At 46.4% G+C, this 20,175-nt stretch overlaps 1 protein-coding gene across 2 annotated transcripts; it reads left to right on the plus strand.

Moving 5' to 3' along the window:
• The first annotated feature begins 292 nt into the window (after window positions 1-292).
• Pctp (phosphatidylcholine transfer protein) lies at window positions 293-19,940 on the plus strand. 2 transcript variants are annotated; one of them, XM_021176720.3, is made up of 6 exons: window positions 294-489; window positions 12,175-12,292; window positions 14,577-14,656; window positions 15,988-16,159; window positions 17,196-17,263; window positions 18,588-19,940. In XM_021176720.3, exons 1-6 carry the CDS (start codon window positions 349-351, stop codon window positions 18,651-18,653), a joined length of 645 nt encoding a protein of 214 aa, XP_021032379.1. In that variant the 5' UTR covers window positions 294-348; the 3' UTR covers window positions 18,654-19,940. The 2 variants fall into 2 exon arrangements, with proteins under 2 accessions (XP_021032382.1, XP_021032379.1); XM_021176723.3 differs by lacking the exon at window positions 17,196-17,263 and having other exon boundaries at window positions 293-489.
• Window positions 19,941-20,175: the final 235 nt, after the last annotated feature.

Here is a 20,175-nt window from a genome sequence, read left to right on the forward strand (position 1 = left end):
TTGAAGGGTGTGGAGGTGAGTATAGGATGTGCTGGCCCTACTTCCAGAAGTTTCCCTACTTCTTCAGCCCTTCCTTCTTTCTCCAGATAAGCGACAGCTTTTTTCTAGTATTTTTTAACTTGGCATTCTTCTTAACCTTTGCTTAGTCCCGCCTGTCTTCAGACCTGGAACCGCCCTCTTAACCTCCGCTCTCCACCCCCACCCTCCCACGTCCCGCCTCCTCTACCAAGTCCCGCCTTCTCTCTTCCCTGCCAATCAGATTGGGGTCACTTTGTGACCCCGCCCCCGAGCTCTCTAAGGGCCAGTGGGTGATCTGCGCTCCGGGCGCTGTATCCTGGCTGCGGAAGGATGGCGGGGGCCGCTTTCTGCTTCTCGGACGAGCAGTTCCGGGAGGCTTGTGCAGAACTCCAGAAACCGGCGCTGACTGGGGCCGATTGGCAGCTCCTGGTAGAGGCCTCAGGCATAACCATCTACCGGCTGCTGGACCAGGTAGCAGCTGACCCGCCCGCTGGAGGAGATCAGGGGCTGGGCCCCTGGGTCAGGATTCCCCAAGGGTACTCCACTGCTCTGCAGGGGTGACTAGGCTCCTCGGAGCTACTTTACCCTGTGTAGTAGATCTTATGCGGTTGGCAGGTTGTCTGAGCTCAGCCTCAGGTCATTCCTGTTGCTGGACTTCTGAGTTGTAATTTATGTTTTACTCTGCAGCGTTTGCAAAAAAATCAAACGACCTGGGAGCAGGGAATTGTATTTAACGGCTCGTGGTTGAAGATGGGGCGAGGTGCCAAAGATACCCACCCGGTCTAGGGTCTGGACTTTCACTGGGAATGGGTATAACGGGTCCAATACAGGGTTTCAGAGATTGAGCTGGACTGGCGTGCCCGTGGACATAAAGGAGTGTGTGTTTATCTACATTCGCAAGAGAGAGGCATTTGGCAGCAATCAGCTGATAGAAAACAGAAAATGAGTAGTTTGGAAGTTTAGCCCAACTCCAGTCCGTTTGTTTGCTAGAATTGAAACGTTGGTCTATTCATTCCTACACCATGCCAGTGCCTGCAGAGAACATGTTTCCTTCTGCCAGATGGGTGCCAGTTCTGTATGGGGTACAGAAGGGCCATGTCCTGAGGCAGATAGGAAAGAGACAAGACTCATGGACTGGATGTTCAGAGCTGGCCAAGAGGTAACCGTAGCAATTCCATCAATTTAGCGACTGTCTTCTGTGTGGGTGTGGTCTAATTTTAAGGTCTATTTAATAATTCGGTTGTGAAACTTCATGCAGAAAGCGCAATGGAGGCTGGAGGAGGAGTGTAGTTGGTTGTTAAGCATCTTGAGGTATCTTAAGAAGTCATTGGAACCAATTAGCTAGTCAGGTGGGAGAAACTGGAGGTTTGGCATCAGTTGCTTTGCTGTAGGCAACAGAAGTTTCTTGGCACAAGATCAAACTGGTATAGCAAAGGATTCCAAATACTGATCTATTACGGGAGCCTTGGATTTCACAGGTGAAGGAAGCAGACATGGAGGAATGGTGTAACTGTGTCACAGAGGCACAGAGAAGTTCAGGACAGATGCAGTTGGAGGGTTCATAACCTAGTGCAAGACATGTGTGGAACAAGTTGGATTAGACGGAACTGTGTGAAGGTGGATGATGCTTCTGGTGTGCAGAGGTGGCCCCCCTACAGCTGAGGTCACCCAAGCTTCCTCTGTGAGGTTACATCGCAGCCTGGATCTATGTAGTTTCACAGTCCTCTAGGGTTAGGGCTACTTTGTGAGGTTGACAATAGGAAATTCTGCTGTATGCCTCTGCCATGTCAGAGACAGGAGCTTACGGATGATAATTATCAGCCTGGAGGATGGCTTTGTGCCGTGCCCCACTTAAACTTCAGTGCACAGAGAGAACCTCTAGCTGCCTTTTGTCTAATTGTGCTCACATGCATCCACAGGTGTGTGCTTCTTACAAGAGACCCCGTGCCATATACAGCACACAGAACTAGCATCCTATTGAGACTTTAACAACTCCCAGTGTGAAACTTGCCAGGACACTTTGAGGCAAAACTCCTGCTCTCTCCCTACCCTTACCCTGCCAGCCACATAACCAGGCACTTGCTGAGTTGTGTGTCAGGCATCAGAACTCCATCCCTCCCCTTTCTCTTCCATTTTGAGTTTGGCTTCTCAGCACCTCTCACCTCATATTGCCTCATCTTTATAACTGGTCCCTTGGCCTTCTGTCTGTTCACTGTCTCCTATCTCACATGTTCAGCACCCGACAGCCAGTTTGTGATCTTATCGATGTCATCCTTAGTCACAGAATTACTACCAGTCATTGTGATAGTCAACACTTGCAGCATACTGTCATGTAATCTGGGCACCAGATACTTGGCAGATATTGACTTACTCCGGTCTAATGTCAGCCCTAGGGTAGATGCTATTGATCATCACCTTTTTGCCCATTTGGAAAGGAGTGTGTGGAGGAAATGAGTTGGTTGGTTTGAAATTATCATCAGCCTCTGAACCCAGCTGTTTGGTCCCACACTTGTTTCTTAAAACCCTTTGTCTCTCTGGACAGAAGGCACAGGCCGGGTGGAATGCTAAAGTCTCAGTTCACCTTTTCCTGCAGCGTCTGCCCATTCCCTTGGATGTAGGCCATCCTCTGTACATGAACATAAAGACATTGCCGTTCTAGGAAGGTACATGATATAGCCAAGGCTTGTGATTCAGAGGTGTTACCAGGGTAACACTCAGGCTTTCTGTCCATGAAGCCCCTTCCTTACTCTACCTCCTACATCATTATTTGGTAGAGATCCTGGAATATAGAATGGACTATCCTGAGAGAGATGGACTGCCTCATTATTAATGTATGGAAAAAGAGACCAAAGACTGGTTATATACCCATTCAATAGTTATTGATGCTCAATAGTGATTTAAGTGACATGACACTCTTTAAGAGAGTGTCCTTTCTGAAGGTTCCAGTGGCTTGCTTAGGAAGATACTGTGCAGGTTGGTTGGACTAATGGGCTTTTAAGGATCATGCTTAGCACGTTGATGGCCTCAAGGTGGCCATTGGTGAGTGACTGATTTGCCTTCCATCCTCTTCATCAGAGGTAGTTCACTTGAGGTGATAATCTTGCTGCTCCTTGTGCATATAGCATCCTTTATTGAAATGAGGATGGAAGGAAGACAAACCGCACATATAAATGCAGTTGTGACAGGTTTACTGTGAGATTTTGAAAGGGTTAAGAACAAATTCAGAGGCTTTGGAGCACTCTTCGATGTTATACGTTATATTTTAAATAAAAAAGTAAATTTTGCCATCTTTTAAAGTAGATGCATATGATTCTGAATTCTGCTGTTGGACAAAGCAGGGAGGGGGGTGGAACTTTCCTCATTTAATTGTATTTATCTGAGACAGAATTTCCTTTGTGCAGCTCTAGCTGGCCTGCTATTCACTGTGTAGCCTAGGTTATCTCCGAACTCTGGATGATCTTTCTGTGTCAGCATCCCGAGTGCTGGCATTTAAGGGCATGCAGGCGAGCACCACGCTAACATACCTTCCTAGGCAGGAACTTTTGACAAGCAATATTTTTATGTGCGTATGACTCTACTCTTTATTAAGTCACAACATATCCCACATGGAAAGTTCCTTCGGGACCATCCTCTCCAACATCAAACTTTTGCTTGGACTTTGTTTCATCTGAGTAATGGTATAAACAGTTGAAAACAGGGCAGTGAGGAGCTGAAGGCGAACCAATGTCTGTCGTAAGACCAGCTGTCCCTGATGTTCTGGTTAATGACCCCCTGGGAGCAAGTGTGGTCCTCTGAGCAGTACTGGTAGGTTCTCTGAAAAGAAGAACCATAGGCCTCTAGGAGATCTTTCCTGGTGATCTACAGTCATGTCCTTCAGGACTGCATTACCATGGCAACAGTCACCAACATGGCCTATAGCTCTGACTCTAACACACAGAGGTCACAACTTTGGTTTAGACAGATGCTGGGCTGAAAGGATGCAGCTGATGGTCAACTCTACATAGGTGAAGCGAAGGGGACTTCTCTGGTGTACACTAGTCCTTTGGCTGTGTCTCAGCTAGGTGAGGAGCCAACAGTCCTGTCCCAGCGATGGCTCTACCTGGCACTGCTGTCCTTAGGAGGCTATTCCAGGCCCTAGAGGTCAGTGAAACTGCATTGATCCGGCTGTACTGCGGCCCTGGGAAGGAAGCTCGGCTGACCTTAGCTGACAAGGAGTCCATCTCAGCAGAACAGAAGTTTCATCTGCCACCCCATAGCTGGATCTAATCCAGTTTATAACGCAGACCCACAACCCTTAAGTCTTAACCCCATCTCGGTTTCTTAGAGAGTTTTGAAATATTACATAGATGTAGCCAACTGTATTCTTAACAGTCTGTAGCCATAGCGGCTTCACCTTTGACCCCTGACTTCATCTTGGTGAACATGCTTACTTTTTATTTGTTTTGGATTTATTAAGTCCCTTAGAATGGCAGGAGTTGGTGAGCACCCGCAGCTTATACAAGGACACCTTGTCCCCTCGAGCAATGGGAGGGCACTTTGCTGCAAGAGGCCAGGTCAGAGCACAGGGTTAGAAAGGGTGGCTGTTGGCTGCCTTACAGTCAGCCATGAGCGTATAGATAAGCTCCACTAACCCCTCGTGGGCGGTGCCTCTGTTTGGACCAGGTCAGGAGGGTGTGGAGGGGCAGGTTCTATCCACAGGTGATTACTCTATGTGGGAACTGTGAAGGTCAACTGAAAATAAAATGTTGGTAGTCCCTGTTTCTCTCCTGTAAATTCATGGTGCTCACTCTGCTGAGGTCGAATGAGCGGCATGTCAGTAGCCTTAGCTGTGCAACTGAAAGTAAATTGCATGACTTTTTCTTTAAAAAACAAAAATCTTAGCCATCATTAAAAAAAAACAACACCCTTCCCCTCCCCCCCAAAAAAATCCCCTTAGCGTGGTGTTTATGTAAGCCATCAGAATCACATCTTAACATTTAGTCACCCCAGTAGCAGTGGGGATTCTGCTTATGTCCCTAAGCTCGGTGCCTGGTATAGAGTAGGTGATGTGTAGGCTTCCCCCCGCCCCCAAATGTGGAGAATGTGTGGTCCTCTGTCCTCACTTCTTAAACTGGAGAAAGGAGATCAAATGTCTACGCCCCTCAGCTGGGTCACCTTATGGCCACGACCCTCAAACACATCATCCTATGACTTGGAAACTCTTCTTTGACCCGTTTACCGATAGGTAGACAGCGAACTTAGACTAAGCTCAGCTTGTGGTTCCAAGCCCATGCTGCCACGACCATGCTGTCCTTTCTGGCTACAGAGTTTAGGAGACAGCTCTAAGCGATAACAGTGGAAAAAGGTAGCAGTGTCTAGCTCAGAAACAGCATCTTAGAGATAACATTTTGGCCATCAAGGGTCCTGTGGGGCAAATGCACCAGACTTAGGGACCTAAGGAAGCTCCCAGTGCAGTGTCCATTTTGAATTGAGAACGAGAACAGCAGAAGGGACAGGTTATCCATGCTTTGTGCCATCGGTTGACTCTAAGCAAGTCAACCGATCTCTTAAATCATTGGTCTTTGGTCCTTGCTTGAGGTAAGATCTTATGTAACGGGCCTTCTTTGAATCATCAACCTGTGGTTTGGATACCTTAGTTATTAGCCTGTGGTTTGGATAAAACATGCAGAGGGGGGTGGAGCTAAGGGAGACACTCTTGGGGAAGAAGGAGCTGGTGTCAAAAGACTCACACTCTCTGTCTGACCTGGTACTATTCCCTAAGTCACACTTAGGGAGGTCATTCAGTATCTCCGAGTTTCATTGCTTCATATAAGGATGGAGATCACAGCAATGTCCCTGTCTTCCTCAAGGACCACACAGATGAGTCAATAAGATCATGACTGGAAAATTGCTTGGAAACTAAATTGACAAGAAAGTCCCTGATATTATTGAAAGAATCATAGCATGCCCAAGTGATGGGAAAAACCTCTTCCAAACAAAGCGTGTGGCTATCATAGTGACCACTGATGGGTCACCAAGGGAAGCACATGCTGAGAGGCCTATGCCCGATTGCTTCTCAGACGCAAGAGCCTAGATCCTTTCCAGCTTTTGAGTTTTCCATGATTTACTTAGTGGAAGGACATGCGTAGTTCTTTGTGCCTCTTCCAAGATAAACACTAACCATCAATTTAATGCTCACTCTAAAGGCCTTCTCCTTTGGGAGAAGGGCGGGGCCCACTTGGCTCACATGACCACACACTTGACTGAACAATGTAGGCTCGGTTCTTCAAATTGGTGGAGAAAGCATGTTGTAAGGCATGCAGACACCTTACAACCTTGGTCTGTGATGGTCTCAAAACTGATTGGTCTTAATAAAAATGACCACAGTCTCTATCCATTGCTACTGGGCTGGGCTACCATGCAGAGCAGTACACCAGTGGTCCTCCCTCAGAGGTGTTCCTGCTCTCTGGAATTCTCTCTCACTTTTCCTTACAATGTTTGCTCTTATTCTTCTGCATAAGCCATGGGTTTGGGGTTGCATTGGAATCAGTGATCCTCATTCTGGCTCCCCAAGTCACCAAGCTCACAGTGGTGCTTTGAAGGGTAATGATCTCCATAGACTCATAGGTTTGAACGCTTGGTCCCCACTGGTGGAAATGTTTGGGAAGGCTTAGGAGAGGTGGTATTGCTTAAGGAGTCACTTTAACACGTGTGTCACTGGGGGCAGGCTTTGACATTTCAAAAGTCAAAAGCATTTCCATCCCCTCTCCACCCACATATACGCTTTCGGATGAGGGTAGAAGCTTTCAGCTACCTACCTCTCTGGCACCATGTCTGCTTGCCTGCCTGCGTGCTTGCTACCATGTCCTCAGCCCCTGGGATGGTAGTGAAGTCATTCCTGAGACTGTAAGCAAACCTCCAATAAACCCATCTATAAGTTGCCTTGGTCATGGTGTCTCTGCTTAGCAATAGAAAAGTAAGATTGCTCACCAGGAATCCAGAGAGGCTCGTGGTCCTTTCTCTTCTTCTTTGTGCATTTTAACAACGCTTTGCATTCCTATAGTGCTTTAGGGAAGTTACACATAATCACATTGTCTTCCCAATAGCCGTAAGTTGTAACATTGTTCTGCCATTCTGTTTTAAAGTAATGTGAAATAAAGACTTCATCTAGACCTAGCAGAGAGACTTTCAGGAATCGGGTGGCTCTTGCAGTGGGGGCAGCTCTTTGGCCCTAAGGCCTTCAGCCTGGTGACAGTTAGGCATGTGAGTTTCTCTTCTAAATATTAGTATCTAGGGTTAGGGAGAACCATGCATGGGAAATGAAGAGAAAAGATGGCGTGATTGGACAAGAGAGCAGAGAGTCCTTTATGCCTGTTCAACCGAGGGAGTGTAGGCTGGCTCACAGTAGGCAGAGTGGGTCAAAGATCAGGGTCTTGAAGCGAGGAGCAAAGTTCATTTAGCTCGTTTACCAAATATTTTCCTTTGATTGATCAGTGAGGAGAGGCAGCCCAGCTAATGGGTTATGAAGCTAAGAAAGGGACTTCGGAGTATCTGCTCTTTTGAGTCCGTCCTGCCATATGGAGAAATGGTTTTCCCTTGTTGTTTTGCATTGTAGTCAGTATATTATATACCAAAAAGGATGGAGAGCCGGGATTTTAAATGTTTCTTGTGTGAGCTCCCGCACATCCACATGTGTCCCTCTTTATTTATTTATATTTGTGCGTGCCTACATGAGTTTACATGTGCGTGCAGATGCCCGCGGAAGACTGAAGAGAGTGCTGGCTGCCCTGGAACTGGAGTTGTAGGGAGTTGTGTACTACTCAGTGTGGCTGCTGGGAACTTAACCCACGTCTTCTGCAAGAACAGCAAGCGCCCTTAACTGCTGAGCTATCTCTCCCACCTTCCATCCTGGTTTTTCAAGGGTGCCGGGGATTCAGACTTATGTCCTTATACTTACAAGGCCATTTTTCTTTCTTTCTTTTTTTTTTTTAAAGATTTATTTATTTATTATATATAAGTACACTGTAGCTGTCTGTCTTCAGACGCACCAGAAGTGGGCATCAGATCTCATTACGGGTGGTTGTGAGCCACCATGTGGTTGCTGGGATTTGAACTTCGGACCTTTGGAAGAGCAGTCGGGTGCTCTTACCCACTGAGCCATCTCACCAGCCCTATTTCCTAGTATCAAAAGTTTCAAATAAAATTCTGCAGTGTCAGTGAGCACCATTTTGGGTCAATTAAGATTGCTTTTAGGAGCAAGTAAGAAACAAAACAAAACAACAACAACAAAGCTGGACTGAGGCTTCCCCAAATCAAGCTACCTCGTTGTCCTGCAAAACTGATTAACTCAGAGATCTGTACATATCAGCTTAGCTGACCCATCATGCCAGAAACTCTGAGCCTTTCTCCTCTGCTATTTATTTGTTGCTTTTCAGTCCCAGAAGAGTTGTCACAGATCCAAATATCAGGTCCCCATTTGGAGTAGGGAGAGAGTGTCACTTGGATGCTTTCCAGCACAGGAGAGGAGAGATGTTCAACCACTCCCTTGGTTGAACAGGCATAAAGGACTCTCTGCTCTCTTGTCCAATCATGCCATCGTTTCTCTTCATTTCCCATGCATGGTTCTCCCTAACTCATTGCAAGAGTCGCCCGATTCCTGAATACTCACTAGCCATTCACATGTTCATGGGGGCTCTCCCGGAAGGGGGGAAGTGGGTGTGCACCATATCACTCCCCCCACCGCCCCCGCTTGGTTCTTCTGGCAACTGTGTTCCATGCATGCTACTGGCAAATTCACTGCCATCCACATAACCTTTCAGTATTTGAAGTGTAGGAAACGGTCTTAGAAATGGAGCATTAGACACCCAGTATGGTTTGTTGTAAATGGGGGAATGCGAGACATTTTTAGAGGTAGCAGTGGGAGACTTCAGGAAAATCCAAACCTCTCTTGCATAAACATATTTGGAGTTATTTATTACAGTGTGGGTAAGCTTGGAAAATTACCAGAAACAAAAATTTTCCAATTATTTGTAAATCTAATTTTTTAAAAGGCCTGATACATTGTTAATATAAATTCCACTCAGATAAAACTAAGCATTGTGTTTTTCTATGCCAAATTGTAAAAGAGTGGTACTTAGTCTCCGGGAGCTGCTTCTTCGCTGTTTCTGAGAACACAGTCTGGTGTATACATTTTCTAAATATTTGAAGAGGGCAAACAGCCCTTGAATGTTAACATTTTCTAACATTCATCTCTGGGAAAACTTCCCTATTGAAAAAATGGACTAGGGTTGTGAACAAAGAGTTTTATGATCATTTTGGAAATATTCATTTCTATAAAATATTCTGAAACAGACTTTCCATAGTCTCAATATACTAGTAAATGTAAGAATAATTCCAGCTGTTGATACTATATCATATCCATTCATTCATGAAGACAAACATCTGCTCCCTTTAAAGAAATACTGTCAACTATTATTAATAGATACTTATTAACTGTGAGGTTACATGTCACTCATTAAGTAGTTCATAATGTCTTCAGACTTCCTACAATGAATATGGATAATTTTTACAATGATTAAAAATCACTTTTTCTTTTAAAGGATGAAGTAAAAATGAGTATGTTTGCTGAACACATTTAGAAATCACTAGTGGGAAAGTGCTTTGATTTGGGAGTTTGGGCCAGGCTATGGAGCTCAGCAAAGGTGGGACTGAGAAACCAGGAAGGGGGCAGGCAGCGAGGGTCTTGTTCCTCTGGGGTGCTGGTATTTTTCAGTCCTGACGCAATGGGAGAGACTAAAGGAAGCCATCACAATAGTTCATTCTTCTGGGTTCATGTGGGTTGGGTAGGTCGTTCTATTTTTCTCTTTGTCTTTTCTGGTCCTCTTCTGTGACACAGATAGGATCAGGGTCACGGAAGGTTGTAACTGCATTCAGGAAGGGCCGGGACCTAGTCTAAGAAAATCGTTTGTCTTGATTTTTGTAGATACCCACAGTTAATCATGGAAGGCCCCACCCCATGATCATTATCTTAACACATAAGAATCCTGGTTTTGGTGAACATATGTAGAAAATAGGACTTCTATTTTCTCAAAGGACTAGCCCATTCTCATTCTCTCCCCCGTTCCTCTTTCTCTCTTGATTAAAATGCACCTGCACTGGTCTGAATATGAGGAAGCCCTCACCTTGCTCCTTTCTGTCAGTCCAGTGGAGACAAATTGAAGCTGTCTCTCCTGAGAACCTCAGGACATCAATCCATGCTGAGATATACAGGTCTTCAAACTCAGCCAGATACCATTGGCTTGTGGGAGACTCCTGGCATCAAGCCATATGCTTATATTGCTGTCAGATCACCATAGATTCACTTCTTATTTCTCTCTCCCTCTCCCCCTCTCTCTTCCCCTCCATAAACTGGGATAAGGTTTGTTATGTTAATGCCATTCCAGCAGGAAGCCGCCCTTTAGAAGGATCTCCCAAGGCTTTCTTACACTTCCCTTGGGTTCTCAACATGGGCTTTAAGGTGCTTTACTGAGTAATTAGTGGTACCCAAGCCTCATCTAAGGCTGTGTTTTTTTCTACTTATCTACTTGTGTGTCTGTCCTTCACTTTTGTCCAGTCATTGCTTTTGTCCCTTAGAGCTTCCTCTTCATACTAGCAGCACTAAGCTAGAGCAAGCTCAGGGAATTCTGAACCCAGTGACGTGTAGTGGGGCCACCTGGAGCCTGGACCCCCTGCACAGACAAGGACTTGGCGTGGCAGAAGGAAGAAACTCACTTGTACTTGTAGTTTAGAAATTGTCTTTTTCTAAACAACAGAACCACCTGTTTCAACATGGTTTGAAACACACAGCTGTTCCCTTTTTAGTCTTCTTGCTCAGTAAAATAAACAAAAAACATATAACCCCTCCACATACACACTCCAAAGTAAAAACAATTGAAAAACTCTGTCTTGTGAAGGACTTCACAAGAAACATCTGTGGATATGTAGGATATACCCCTTCCTCAGAACTCTGGCTGCCCATGGAGCATAGATATATACCTGGTACCTGGCAATCAACCAGACTAGACTAGAACTCTTGCTCACTCCAGTAGCTCACAGATCCCCCTTTCCAGTTTCTTCTGTGTTAGTCGAGTCCACTCCATCACCTGCCATGTCCAGCAGTGGTTGGCTGAATTCTCCTTGGTGATCTATTTCCCTCCCCTCATTCTTCCAGCAGTAATTCCTACTGGATTTACCTTCCTGGTCTTCCCACCATGGATGTTAGCTTCCCGTTTCTGTCATTATTATCTGGAATAGTGTACTGGGGTTTTTTTTTCTTTCTTTCTTTCCTTCCATCCTTCCATCCATCCATCCATCCATCCACCCATCCACCCACCCACTCACCTACATCCTGACCAAAGTTTCCCTTCCCTGCTTTCCCAGTTTCTCCTGCCCCTCCCCCTTCTCTGTTTCTCTTCTGAAAGAGGGCAGGCCTCCAGTGGATTATCAACTAGGCATGAGTGCACCAAGTTTTAAAGGTCATTTCCTTTATGGTGTTGTTGTTTACCAACTCAAAAGCTTTTGCAATCTAACTAGATTTGGCCCAAACTATCCTTAGTCATATCTGGCCACATCTCTGTCCACAGTCCTCCTCTGGCTTTCCAGAGCAATGAGAATCAAAGCCCTACTCTTACCATGGTTTTCAAGGTCTTTGGTGTCTTGACTCTTCAATATCTCTAACCTCCGCTCCTACCACTCTGAGATCTAGACTTTTCTCTTTAATCACTTCAGTCTATCAATTACTCTTACCAGGAGTGGCTTTCTTCATTTCCCAATGGCCAGTCTTTCTGACGTTTAGAACATGATATCTTGCCAATTCTTGGGAGATGGTCCCTTATAGTGGCCTTTTCTACCTACGGTTGGCATAGGTCCTCCACAAAACACTGCTTACCAGGTAACTCTTCTTATATCCTACTTAAATTATCTGGCTAATGCTTATGACTGTTCCCTCCACCAACACCTGCAGCTGTATATAAGACACACGAGACCAGGAGCCCTACCTCCTCCTGTACTGTGGTCACCAGGACCCCACAAGAGAGCATTGTTTGGTATGGTTGAACCCCAGGTCCAGTTGTTTTGTATGTGATGTGGAATCTCAACTCCAGCATCAACAAATTGTTCCCCTTACCTCTGTCTCCATAGCCAAGTGGACTTTATGAGTATAAGGTGTTTGGTGTCCTGGAAGGCTGCTCGCCAGCTCTTCTCGCAGATGTTTACATGGACTTAGACTACAGAAAACAATGGGACCAGTATGTGAAAGGTGAGTGATGGCTTGCGTCAATTAAGAATCCTTTGAGAGTTAATCTACTTTTGACTAATTTAGTCTTGTTATACTCGAGGCTATAGCATGGCTTTCACCACTTCCAGTACTCACCTTCACAGAGGCTTCGAGGCAGTCTTCCATCTGTCCTCACAGTTGCTTTGCCTTGCTTCCGGAGCTGTGCTTGCACACATAGCTTGATTGCAATGGAAGCCTTCTCAGAAGATAGGCAGCCACACTTCCTTTTGGAAATTGAATCAAAGATCTCCAGATGAGCAAGGGCGCATGCATGTGAGGAAGTGAGAGACTGGGAGAGGGGGTAGCTGGAGGGCCCTGGAGGGCCCTGGAGGTCCAGAAAGCCTCAAGACAGAGGGCGCAAAGCAGCTTGTTCAGAAGCCACTGGGGTGGTGGGGTGGTGATGTCCTCTGACCCACCTCCTCTACTAGTAATCCGAGAACATCTCATGACCCATAGCAGGGACAGGATCTATAGCCTACCTAGTCTATATAATGGAGAGAAACACCGAGTTGGAAACCATTAAACAGAGAACCCCCTACATCTCAGAGGGGAAGTGTTCCTGTCATCTCAGCCACTGTAGAAGAGACTTGCACAGTGAAGTGTTTAGTCAAGACTACTGCAAGTGTCAAAGACGCACCCCCATCCGGATGTGTCTTCAGCTCTAGCCTGTGCCCCTCTGTATTGACCTAGTTCTCAGGCAGATTCCCATCCCTTGGGAACGTGTCCTCCAGAAGATACAGACTCAGGCTCTCATCATGCAAAGAACTCCAGGAAAGAGAGTCACACCTTCCCGATCAAGTCAGCCAGAGTGCCGGGACTCACTCTCTGCAGCTCTTCTCAAAGCGACTGCTTATTTTGTGAATCCTGGACAGCAGCTTCATGCTCTCACATACTCGTCTTCATTAGGGAATGTCAGCACATGTGCCTAGCCAAGGGAGCCGACTGACACCGTCCCACTCCCCCAGCAGCCGTAAGGCAATCGTGTGACACGCACTTTGCCCATAGATGCCTGTGTGGGTCCTGCTTGGGAAAGAGCGATGTGAGGAAGTAGAGAGCCTGTAAAACCACCTTTGTTCATGTCAGCTAAGGCACCTGACTTTAAGAAATGAAAAGTAAAATAAATAAATTGGTGGGAGCACACACACACACACACACAAAGCAACTGCAGAACCCACCATCAGCTGTTCACACTGTGGTTTCTGGTACAGCGAAGCTGTTGTTAGATTTGCTAGGACAATCTGGAAGTCCTGACTGTACTGCTTCTGGGTTTTAGGAGTACCCAAGAGTCTTGTGATCCATTGGGCCTAAAAAGGCCACGGTCATTCATTCATTATGGTCATGTCTTGCTCCTTTTCCAAACCCTGAAATTGCTCCTTTACCTACTTAAACCTCATAGTAGAGAAGGGTAAGGCAGTGTGTGTGGGAGGGGGCAGTGTGTGGGGGAGGGGGAGTGGCATGAATACTAAACACACAGAGGCAACAGGCCCACTCATCCTTTCCCTTCATGACTGTCTTTAGTGTCCTGTGACACCAAGAGGCCACAAAGCTCCCTAATCAACAGTCTGTTTCTGATAGCATTCTTCCAAATGCTACATGGACCCTTGACATCTCACCCACGGATGTCTTGATCCTCTCTGGATGATTAGATGGGAGCCCACCACACAGGCTAAGCATAGGCTGCTCTTTGGTTCTTTCACTCTGTCCTCCAAGAGCTACAGTTTGCATGTCCTGGCTCTAGAGCACAAACATTAAGGGAATTTGGTTCCCAAAGCTGTAGCAGGTGGTTAGAGGAAAGACACAAGAAACTCAGCGTTAGCCATAGTTCAGCCATGTTCCGGCTGTTTGAGAACACAGCTCTCTGTTTCCCAGATGTCATGAACTTAGACATGCTAGACTCTGACTTCCTCAGTGTCTGGCTAAGCGTTGGGAGGCAAACCTTGATGGTACTCCCGGTCCTCTAGTGACACCTGGTGGTTAGCCTGCTTTAATGCCGATGGTAATTTCTTATACCGGGTTTCTTACATTCTATCCCAGCCTTCTGTTGGTACCATGGACAAGTGTTGGGGGCTTATTTAGGTTTTCTATGTTTCCATGTCCTCTAGACCACCCCTAGGCAGCAAGCTTTCAGTGACATTAAATATACTTTTGTTTTAAAAAATAGTTCTATGTCTTGTGAGTTAAGGGGTTTGTCACACACTGAGGCTGAAAAGGCTCCTTGAGGCCACTGGGTTTGGCAGGCGCGTTAACCTCTTGTGTTCTGCTTCAGAACTCTACGAGAAGGAGAGTGATGAACAGATGGTGGCATACTGGGAAGTGAAGTACCCTTTCCCGCTGTCCAACAGAGATGTATCCTTTCTGCACGGCACTCTGTGCTTTGTCTCTCTTCATGTGCTGTGTTCCCCAGCCGCCACCCTTACACTAGGATCCACTAACGTCACGGCACTGTCTTGGGTTCTTACAGAACTGTCTGCTAATGCTGGAGCTTCTTGTGTGACTTTTGGAGGGTGCAGAGTGTTCTTTCTGGGTGTGGCCACTTAGGGCAGGAACCACACCCAGGGTCGCTGGAAGGCAACCTCCAGAGAAAGTGTCAAAGGTGGAAATTGATGAGCCTCAAAAATTGGGGGTCCGGGGAGAACAGTTTATGAAGAGTGTGAGTCCAGATCTTTTGATCTCACAGAAGAGCAGGTGGGTCCCATGAACGTGAGCTAACTAACAGGCAGACAGACTGATATGGCAGAGGAACCAGGCCTCACCGCTTTGTTTCTAACCTCTCTTCAGCGTGGTCCTCTTGACTGCTGTCCTGGACACCAGGTGGATGATTTTCCTCTCCATTTCTTCATTTCTAAAGTGAAGCGGTTGACTGAAATGCAGGGAGTTTCCCCTCACGTCTAAGCCTATTAATTGTTGTTGCTGCGAACAAATAGCTGCCCTGACAATAGTCCACCTAAGGACATTGGAGATGGGAAAGTATAATGATTTGTATGGAAGAAGAGGCCACCGTGAAGCCGGTCACTTTGTACATTAATTTTAGAATGAATAGAAAGTAAAGATTGAGGCTTTTAAAGATGTCATTGTCTTTGATGGACTAGCGCTGCCGACCTTGGGAATGTTTTGTGCATGCTTCCAGAAGTCGAATTGTTTTTGATGTTCTTGGTCAACCAGTGTTAATTCAAAGAGTATATCTGCTTACTAAAATTCGAGGTGTGCGTAAGTGTTCCTACATGTAGTTGAGTTGTGACAAGGACACCTTCCATGGGTAGAGAGGTCTGTGGTGACAAATGCGGATGAGACAATATCTATGGGTTGATGTAATTTCTATCCAGTGTTTCTTCTGCCCCTGGATTTCTCTAATGTCCCAAACATCCGGCCTGTGGACCCGAGAGTGTTTGATTAGCGTCCCCATGATTATAGCTAAGTGAATAGTGCTCTCAGGATGCCTTCCTGGAGAAGGAGGAAGGTGACCCTTATGTAACCAAGCATTCAGGGGATCTGCTCACAGCCAGGTAACAGGCACTCTCCAGTGAGAATTACCATTGGCTGTGAGGTCCAGCTCTGCAGGGAAAGTGGGCATTCTGCAGAAGGGACCAGATGTTAACGTGGAAGGTGCAAAGAGACCTTCCATTGCCACCAATGGGGGCTGCTCTTTCGCTGGCATCATGCCTTGACTGGCTATGCAGTATGTCTACACCCGCCAGCGCCGAGATCTGGATATGGATGGGAGGAAGATCTACGTGGTCCTGGCCCAGAGTATCTCGGCACCTCAGTTTCCCGAGAAGTCTGGGGTAATCCGAGTGAAACAGTACAAACAGAGCCTGGCGATCGAGAGTGACGGCAAGAAGGGGAGCAGAGGTAAAGCTTTCCGGGCAGGGCAGCAGCTAGCCAGTGCCATTTGAGTGGGAGGCAGCTTAGGTCCAAAAGCTTATCCAGTGAATGTAACCATGGCCCAGGAACAAAGGAGATGTGAGGTCGACATGTGGGAGTGTTTGGATCCACATCAGAGATTGGCTAGGCCTCAGTGTAGATGTTTCAATCTGATGCAGTGCACTCTTTTGTTTGTTTACATTTATTTATTTTATTCTTACATTTCATTAGTGTGTTTTGCCTGCATGTGTTTCTTGCCTGATGTTTGTAGAGATCAGAAGACGGCATCATATCTCCTGGGACTAGAGTGGTTGTCAGCCACTACGTGGGTGCTGGGAATGGAACCAGGATCCTCCTTAAGAGCAATACAGGTTCTTAAAAGCTGAGGCAACTCTCCAGCCCCACCCTCCACCCATTCATTCTTTGTTGTCCAAATGAAATCAGAACATTGAAACCCTTGAGTTTAGAAAGAGTAGTTTCCGGCTTACCCTGTAGCTATAGGGACTGAGCCTAGACAGGGCTAGGGGATTGGCAGGTGTGGATTGGAAGATCCAGCCCTCACACACACAAGGCCAGAGACTTAAGAACATCGAGTTACAGTCTCCAAAAAGGAAAAGGGGCAACCGCATCTGCCATACTGGCATGAATGTGGCCCGTGCCAGGCACAAATCTGAACCCTAAGTCTGCTGCTTGTTAGGTCTGTCTTCTCATTTTTCTGAGCTTTATTTCCTCGTGTATGCTAACTGTCAGTTCCTTGGGGCTGTTTGGATAATAATGATGTACAAACGTCTAGCGTTCATCAGGTGTCTAAGAAAGCACAGCCAAGTGTTTCCCTGGCTGCATTTTCAACAATACTCCTATGTCAATAGCCACAAGGCAGGTTGGGGCAGTTTGCTTGCTATTTCCTCTGCACTGTCTGGGTCCCAATCGGAAGATGGCTTTGCGGAGCTTTGTTATTGTATTTTTCCAGCCCCCATGCCCCATCCCCACCACTCCTCCTGAATTGTCTTCTCTTCTCTTTTAGTTTTCATGTACTACTTTGATAACCCGGGTGGCCAAATTCCGTCCTGGCTCATTAACTGGGCAGCCAAGGTGAGATCCCAGGAGTTAGGCAGTGGGGAGTGTGCATTTGACAAATGTTGACTTAGCCTGTGGGTTGTCACAAAATGCATTGTCCCAGGGTAACGAGAGTCTTTTACATTGAGCTCTGTTGAGTGACTTGGTGAGAATTGGAGTGGCCAACACCCAGGATGGAGGCTGAGAGATAGGACAAAGACTCTGTTAGCCAAGCATGTCAGCCCTTCCCTGCTGGTGGCCACAGACCCTCCATGGTCACTCTCTGGAACTTCCAGACGTAAGGCTGCCCCTTACAGGGACTCCAGTGTTTTCAGTATCTGCTTATGAGACAGTCAGACCTTGCTTAGAGACAAGCAGACCCTCCCTGGCCCGGAGGAAACCTCTAGTTCGGATGTCTTTGCTGTTTTTAAGTCTCTCGGGCCAAGGTACAGTGGTAGTGACCCAGGTCACTATAGGCTGCCATTCCTAGGGTCCTGCATCACTGTGACAATTCAGCAGGCTTTGTGCAGGTCCTGTGGTGAACTCCAGTGGCTCATGGGAAAGTAAGAACGCCTATAGGTGTCAGAGGCAAACAGATGCAATACTGAACCTGGGCTCTGTTACTGAATGTTTTCTGTTAGTCAGGGAAGTCCAACTTCCTTAAAAAAAAAAAAAAGAAGATGAATAATGCCCCCTGCATGGAGATGAAGTCAGTGAGACAGCATTTTTGCAAAGTCCTTGGCACTGTACAACATATCCCATCCCCTAACCACAAACACCATTTTTTTTTTTTTAAAAACACAGTAAGGCAAGTGCTTCCACTTCTTTAAGGAAGTATCCAGCAATCTAATTCCAACTCTTGGTTTACTTTGTTCCAGTCTTTGTTTTGTTTTAATTTTTACTTTCCTTTTTAAAAAATATTTTTAAGAAATTATTTGCATATGTGGATGGGGATGTGTGCATATGTGTATGGAGGGTCCAGTTGGCCCTGGAGCTGGAGTGACAGGTGGCTGTGAGCTACCTGACATAGGTGCTGGGAACTGACCTCAGATTCATCACAGGAAAAGCATGTGCTTTTAGGCTGAGCCCTAGCCCTAGCCTCTCTTCCTTTTTAATTAATAATTATTTCAAAAGGAGCTCTGTAGCTTTTATTAGCAGAAGTCAACTCGAAGGCCCTGTCTTTCAAGCCTTTCAAGTCTGTCTGCTCTGGGTCTTGCCTTCTGCAGTTTTCTGTGACGGTGTCATGTTGAAATTGGATCAGGGGCCCCATTGTCTTTGATTATCCCACAAACCCATTGTTTTTCTCTGCCACGCTCCAGAGAATGAAGGATACATAGAAACACAGTCTTTTCTTTTGCAGAATGGAGTTCCAAACTTTTTGAAGGACATGGTGAAAGCGTGTCAGAACTACCACAAGAAAACCTAAGGAGGGGACTGGGACTCCGTCATCCATGAAGGACATCTCTGGCTGTGCTACACCACCTGAGGCTCGCCCTTCCATTCATGCTTCCCATCTTCAAAGCACTACACATTCCCAAGCAACCTTGCCCCTGGCCAGCTCCATTGGCTCCATTGCTGCCTTCTTTCCCACTGGTCATACTCAGAGCCTGTTACCTTCTTCCACTATTGAGTCGGGCCCATGCTTGTTTATGTTTCATTAGAGAAATTCTTAGTGGGGAAAATGCGCCATTCTGTTGTGCCATTTTGGGGGGGATGGGTGAAAGGAGAAAGGATGACAAGCTATAAAAGCAGCCCTTCTTGGAAAGCAGGCTCACTTCAGGACTCTCTCTTGCAACCAGAAGTGGTCTTTGGCCCACAGTTGACCTTCCATGTTCGAATACTGGAGATACAGTGATGTCTGTTCTCTTGATGCCTTGCTGATTCGGATAGGCTGGGGTTTGGGGTGACAAGCAAGTGGGGCTATGTTCCCCTTGGGCGGCATCAGTAGCTACTATGATATCAGACTCCTCTGAGGAGTGTCCCAGCACTAACGGAGCACATGTTGAGATGACCAAGGCTTCCTAATTGCCCACATCTGGATTTTTCCTTTCCCATTCACTGAGAAATCATTGCCTCTACCTCTCGAGCTGTGCTTTTGACTGCAAGCCTCAGGCTTCAAAGATGGCTTGTGCATAGCCCAATGATAGTGTCTTCCTATGTACTAAGGTGACTTTCCATTCTAGAGTGTTTGCAGATGTTGAAGGGACAATTAATGGTTTACAATGGAGTGAAATGGAAGTAGTGATTTGATGTTCTCTTTGCCTCCCCCCTCCTTCCCCCCCCCCCCCCAGACAAGGTTTCTCTGTGAAGCCCTGGCTATCCTGGAACTCACTCTATAGACCAGGTTAGCCTCGAACTCAGAAATCCACCTGCCTCTGCCTCCCAAGTGCTGGGATTAAAAGCGTGTACCACCATTGCCCAGCACTTCGCCTTTTTCTTAGGAATTCTACCTCTTCAAAACAGGAACTCAGAACCCTGCGTTTGATCCGCGACGTTTGTAGGAAAATACATTCTGTAGCCAAGACACAGCCTTAATGATCTCAGGGAAAAATTGTAATCAGTCTGTGCAAACCTTGATTAACGAACATGGACACTCAGGATGCAAAGGCAGAAGAAAGGAATTGTTTAAGTGGGATTTCCTTAAAGTGTATGTTTTTTTTTTTTCTGGGAAGAAAGTTGTGTTCTGTGAATAAACACAGTGACTTAGGCTTGCTTCTCTGTGTGCTGTCTCCCTCTTACCTTTCTTTGTGGAAGAAGGAATTAGTTACGTTGTCTCTTCTGTTTGCAGGGACATCTGGCCCAGCTCAAGACTAGAAAGAAGGGAGGAAAGAAAGGAAGAGGGGGAAGGAGGAAGGGAGGGACAGACAGACAAACAGAAAATTTGTGGCTGGAGAGATGGCTCAGCTGTTTATAACACTGAGTGTTCTTTCAGGGGACGCCGGTTCAGG

This window comes from Mus caroli, unplaced genomic scaffold, assembly GCF_978045245.1.
Source record: "Mus caroli unplaced genomic scaffold, Mus_caroli_1 scaffold_13, whole genome shotgun sequence".
NCBI lineage: Eukaryota > Metazoa > Chordata > Mammalia > Rodentia > Muridae > Mus > Mus caroli.

Coding starts and splice junctions, on each gene's coding strand:
- Pctp (XM_021176720.3), top strand. CDS start 349: ATGGCGGGGGCCGCTTTCTGCTTCTCGGACGAGCAGTTCCGGGAGGCT. Junction 490..12,174: donor TCTACCGGCTGCTGGACCAG/GTAGCAGCTGAC, acceptor CTGTCTCCATAG/CCAAGTGGACTTTATGAGTA. Junction 16,160..17,195: donor CGGCAAGAAGGGGAGCAGAG/GTAAAGCTTTCC, acceptor CTTCTCTTTTAG/TTTTCATGTACTACTTTGAT.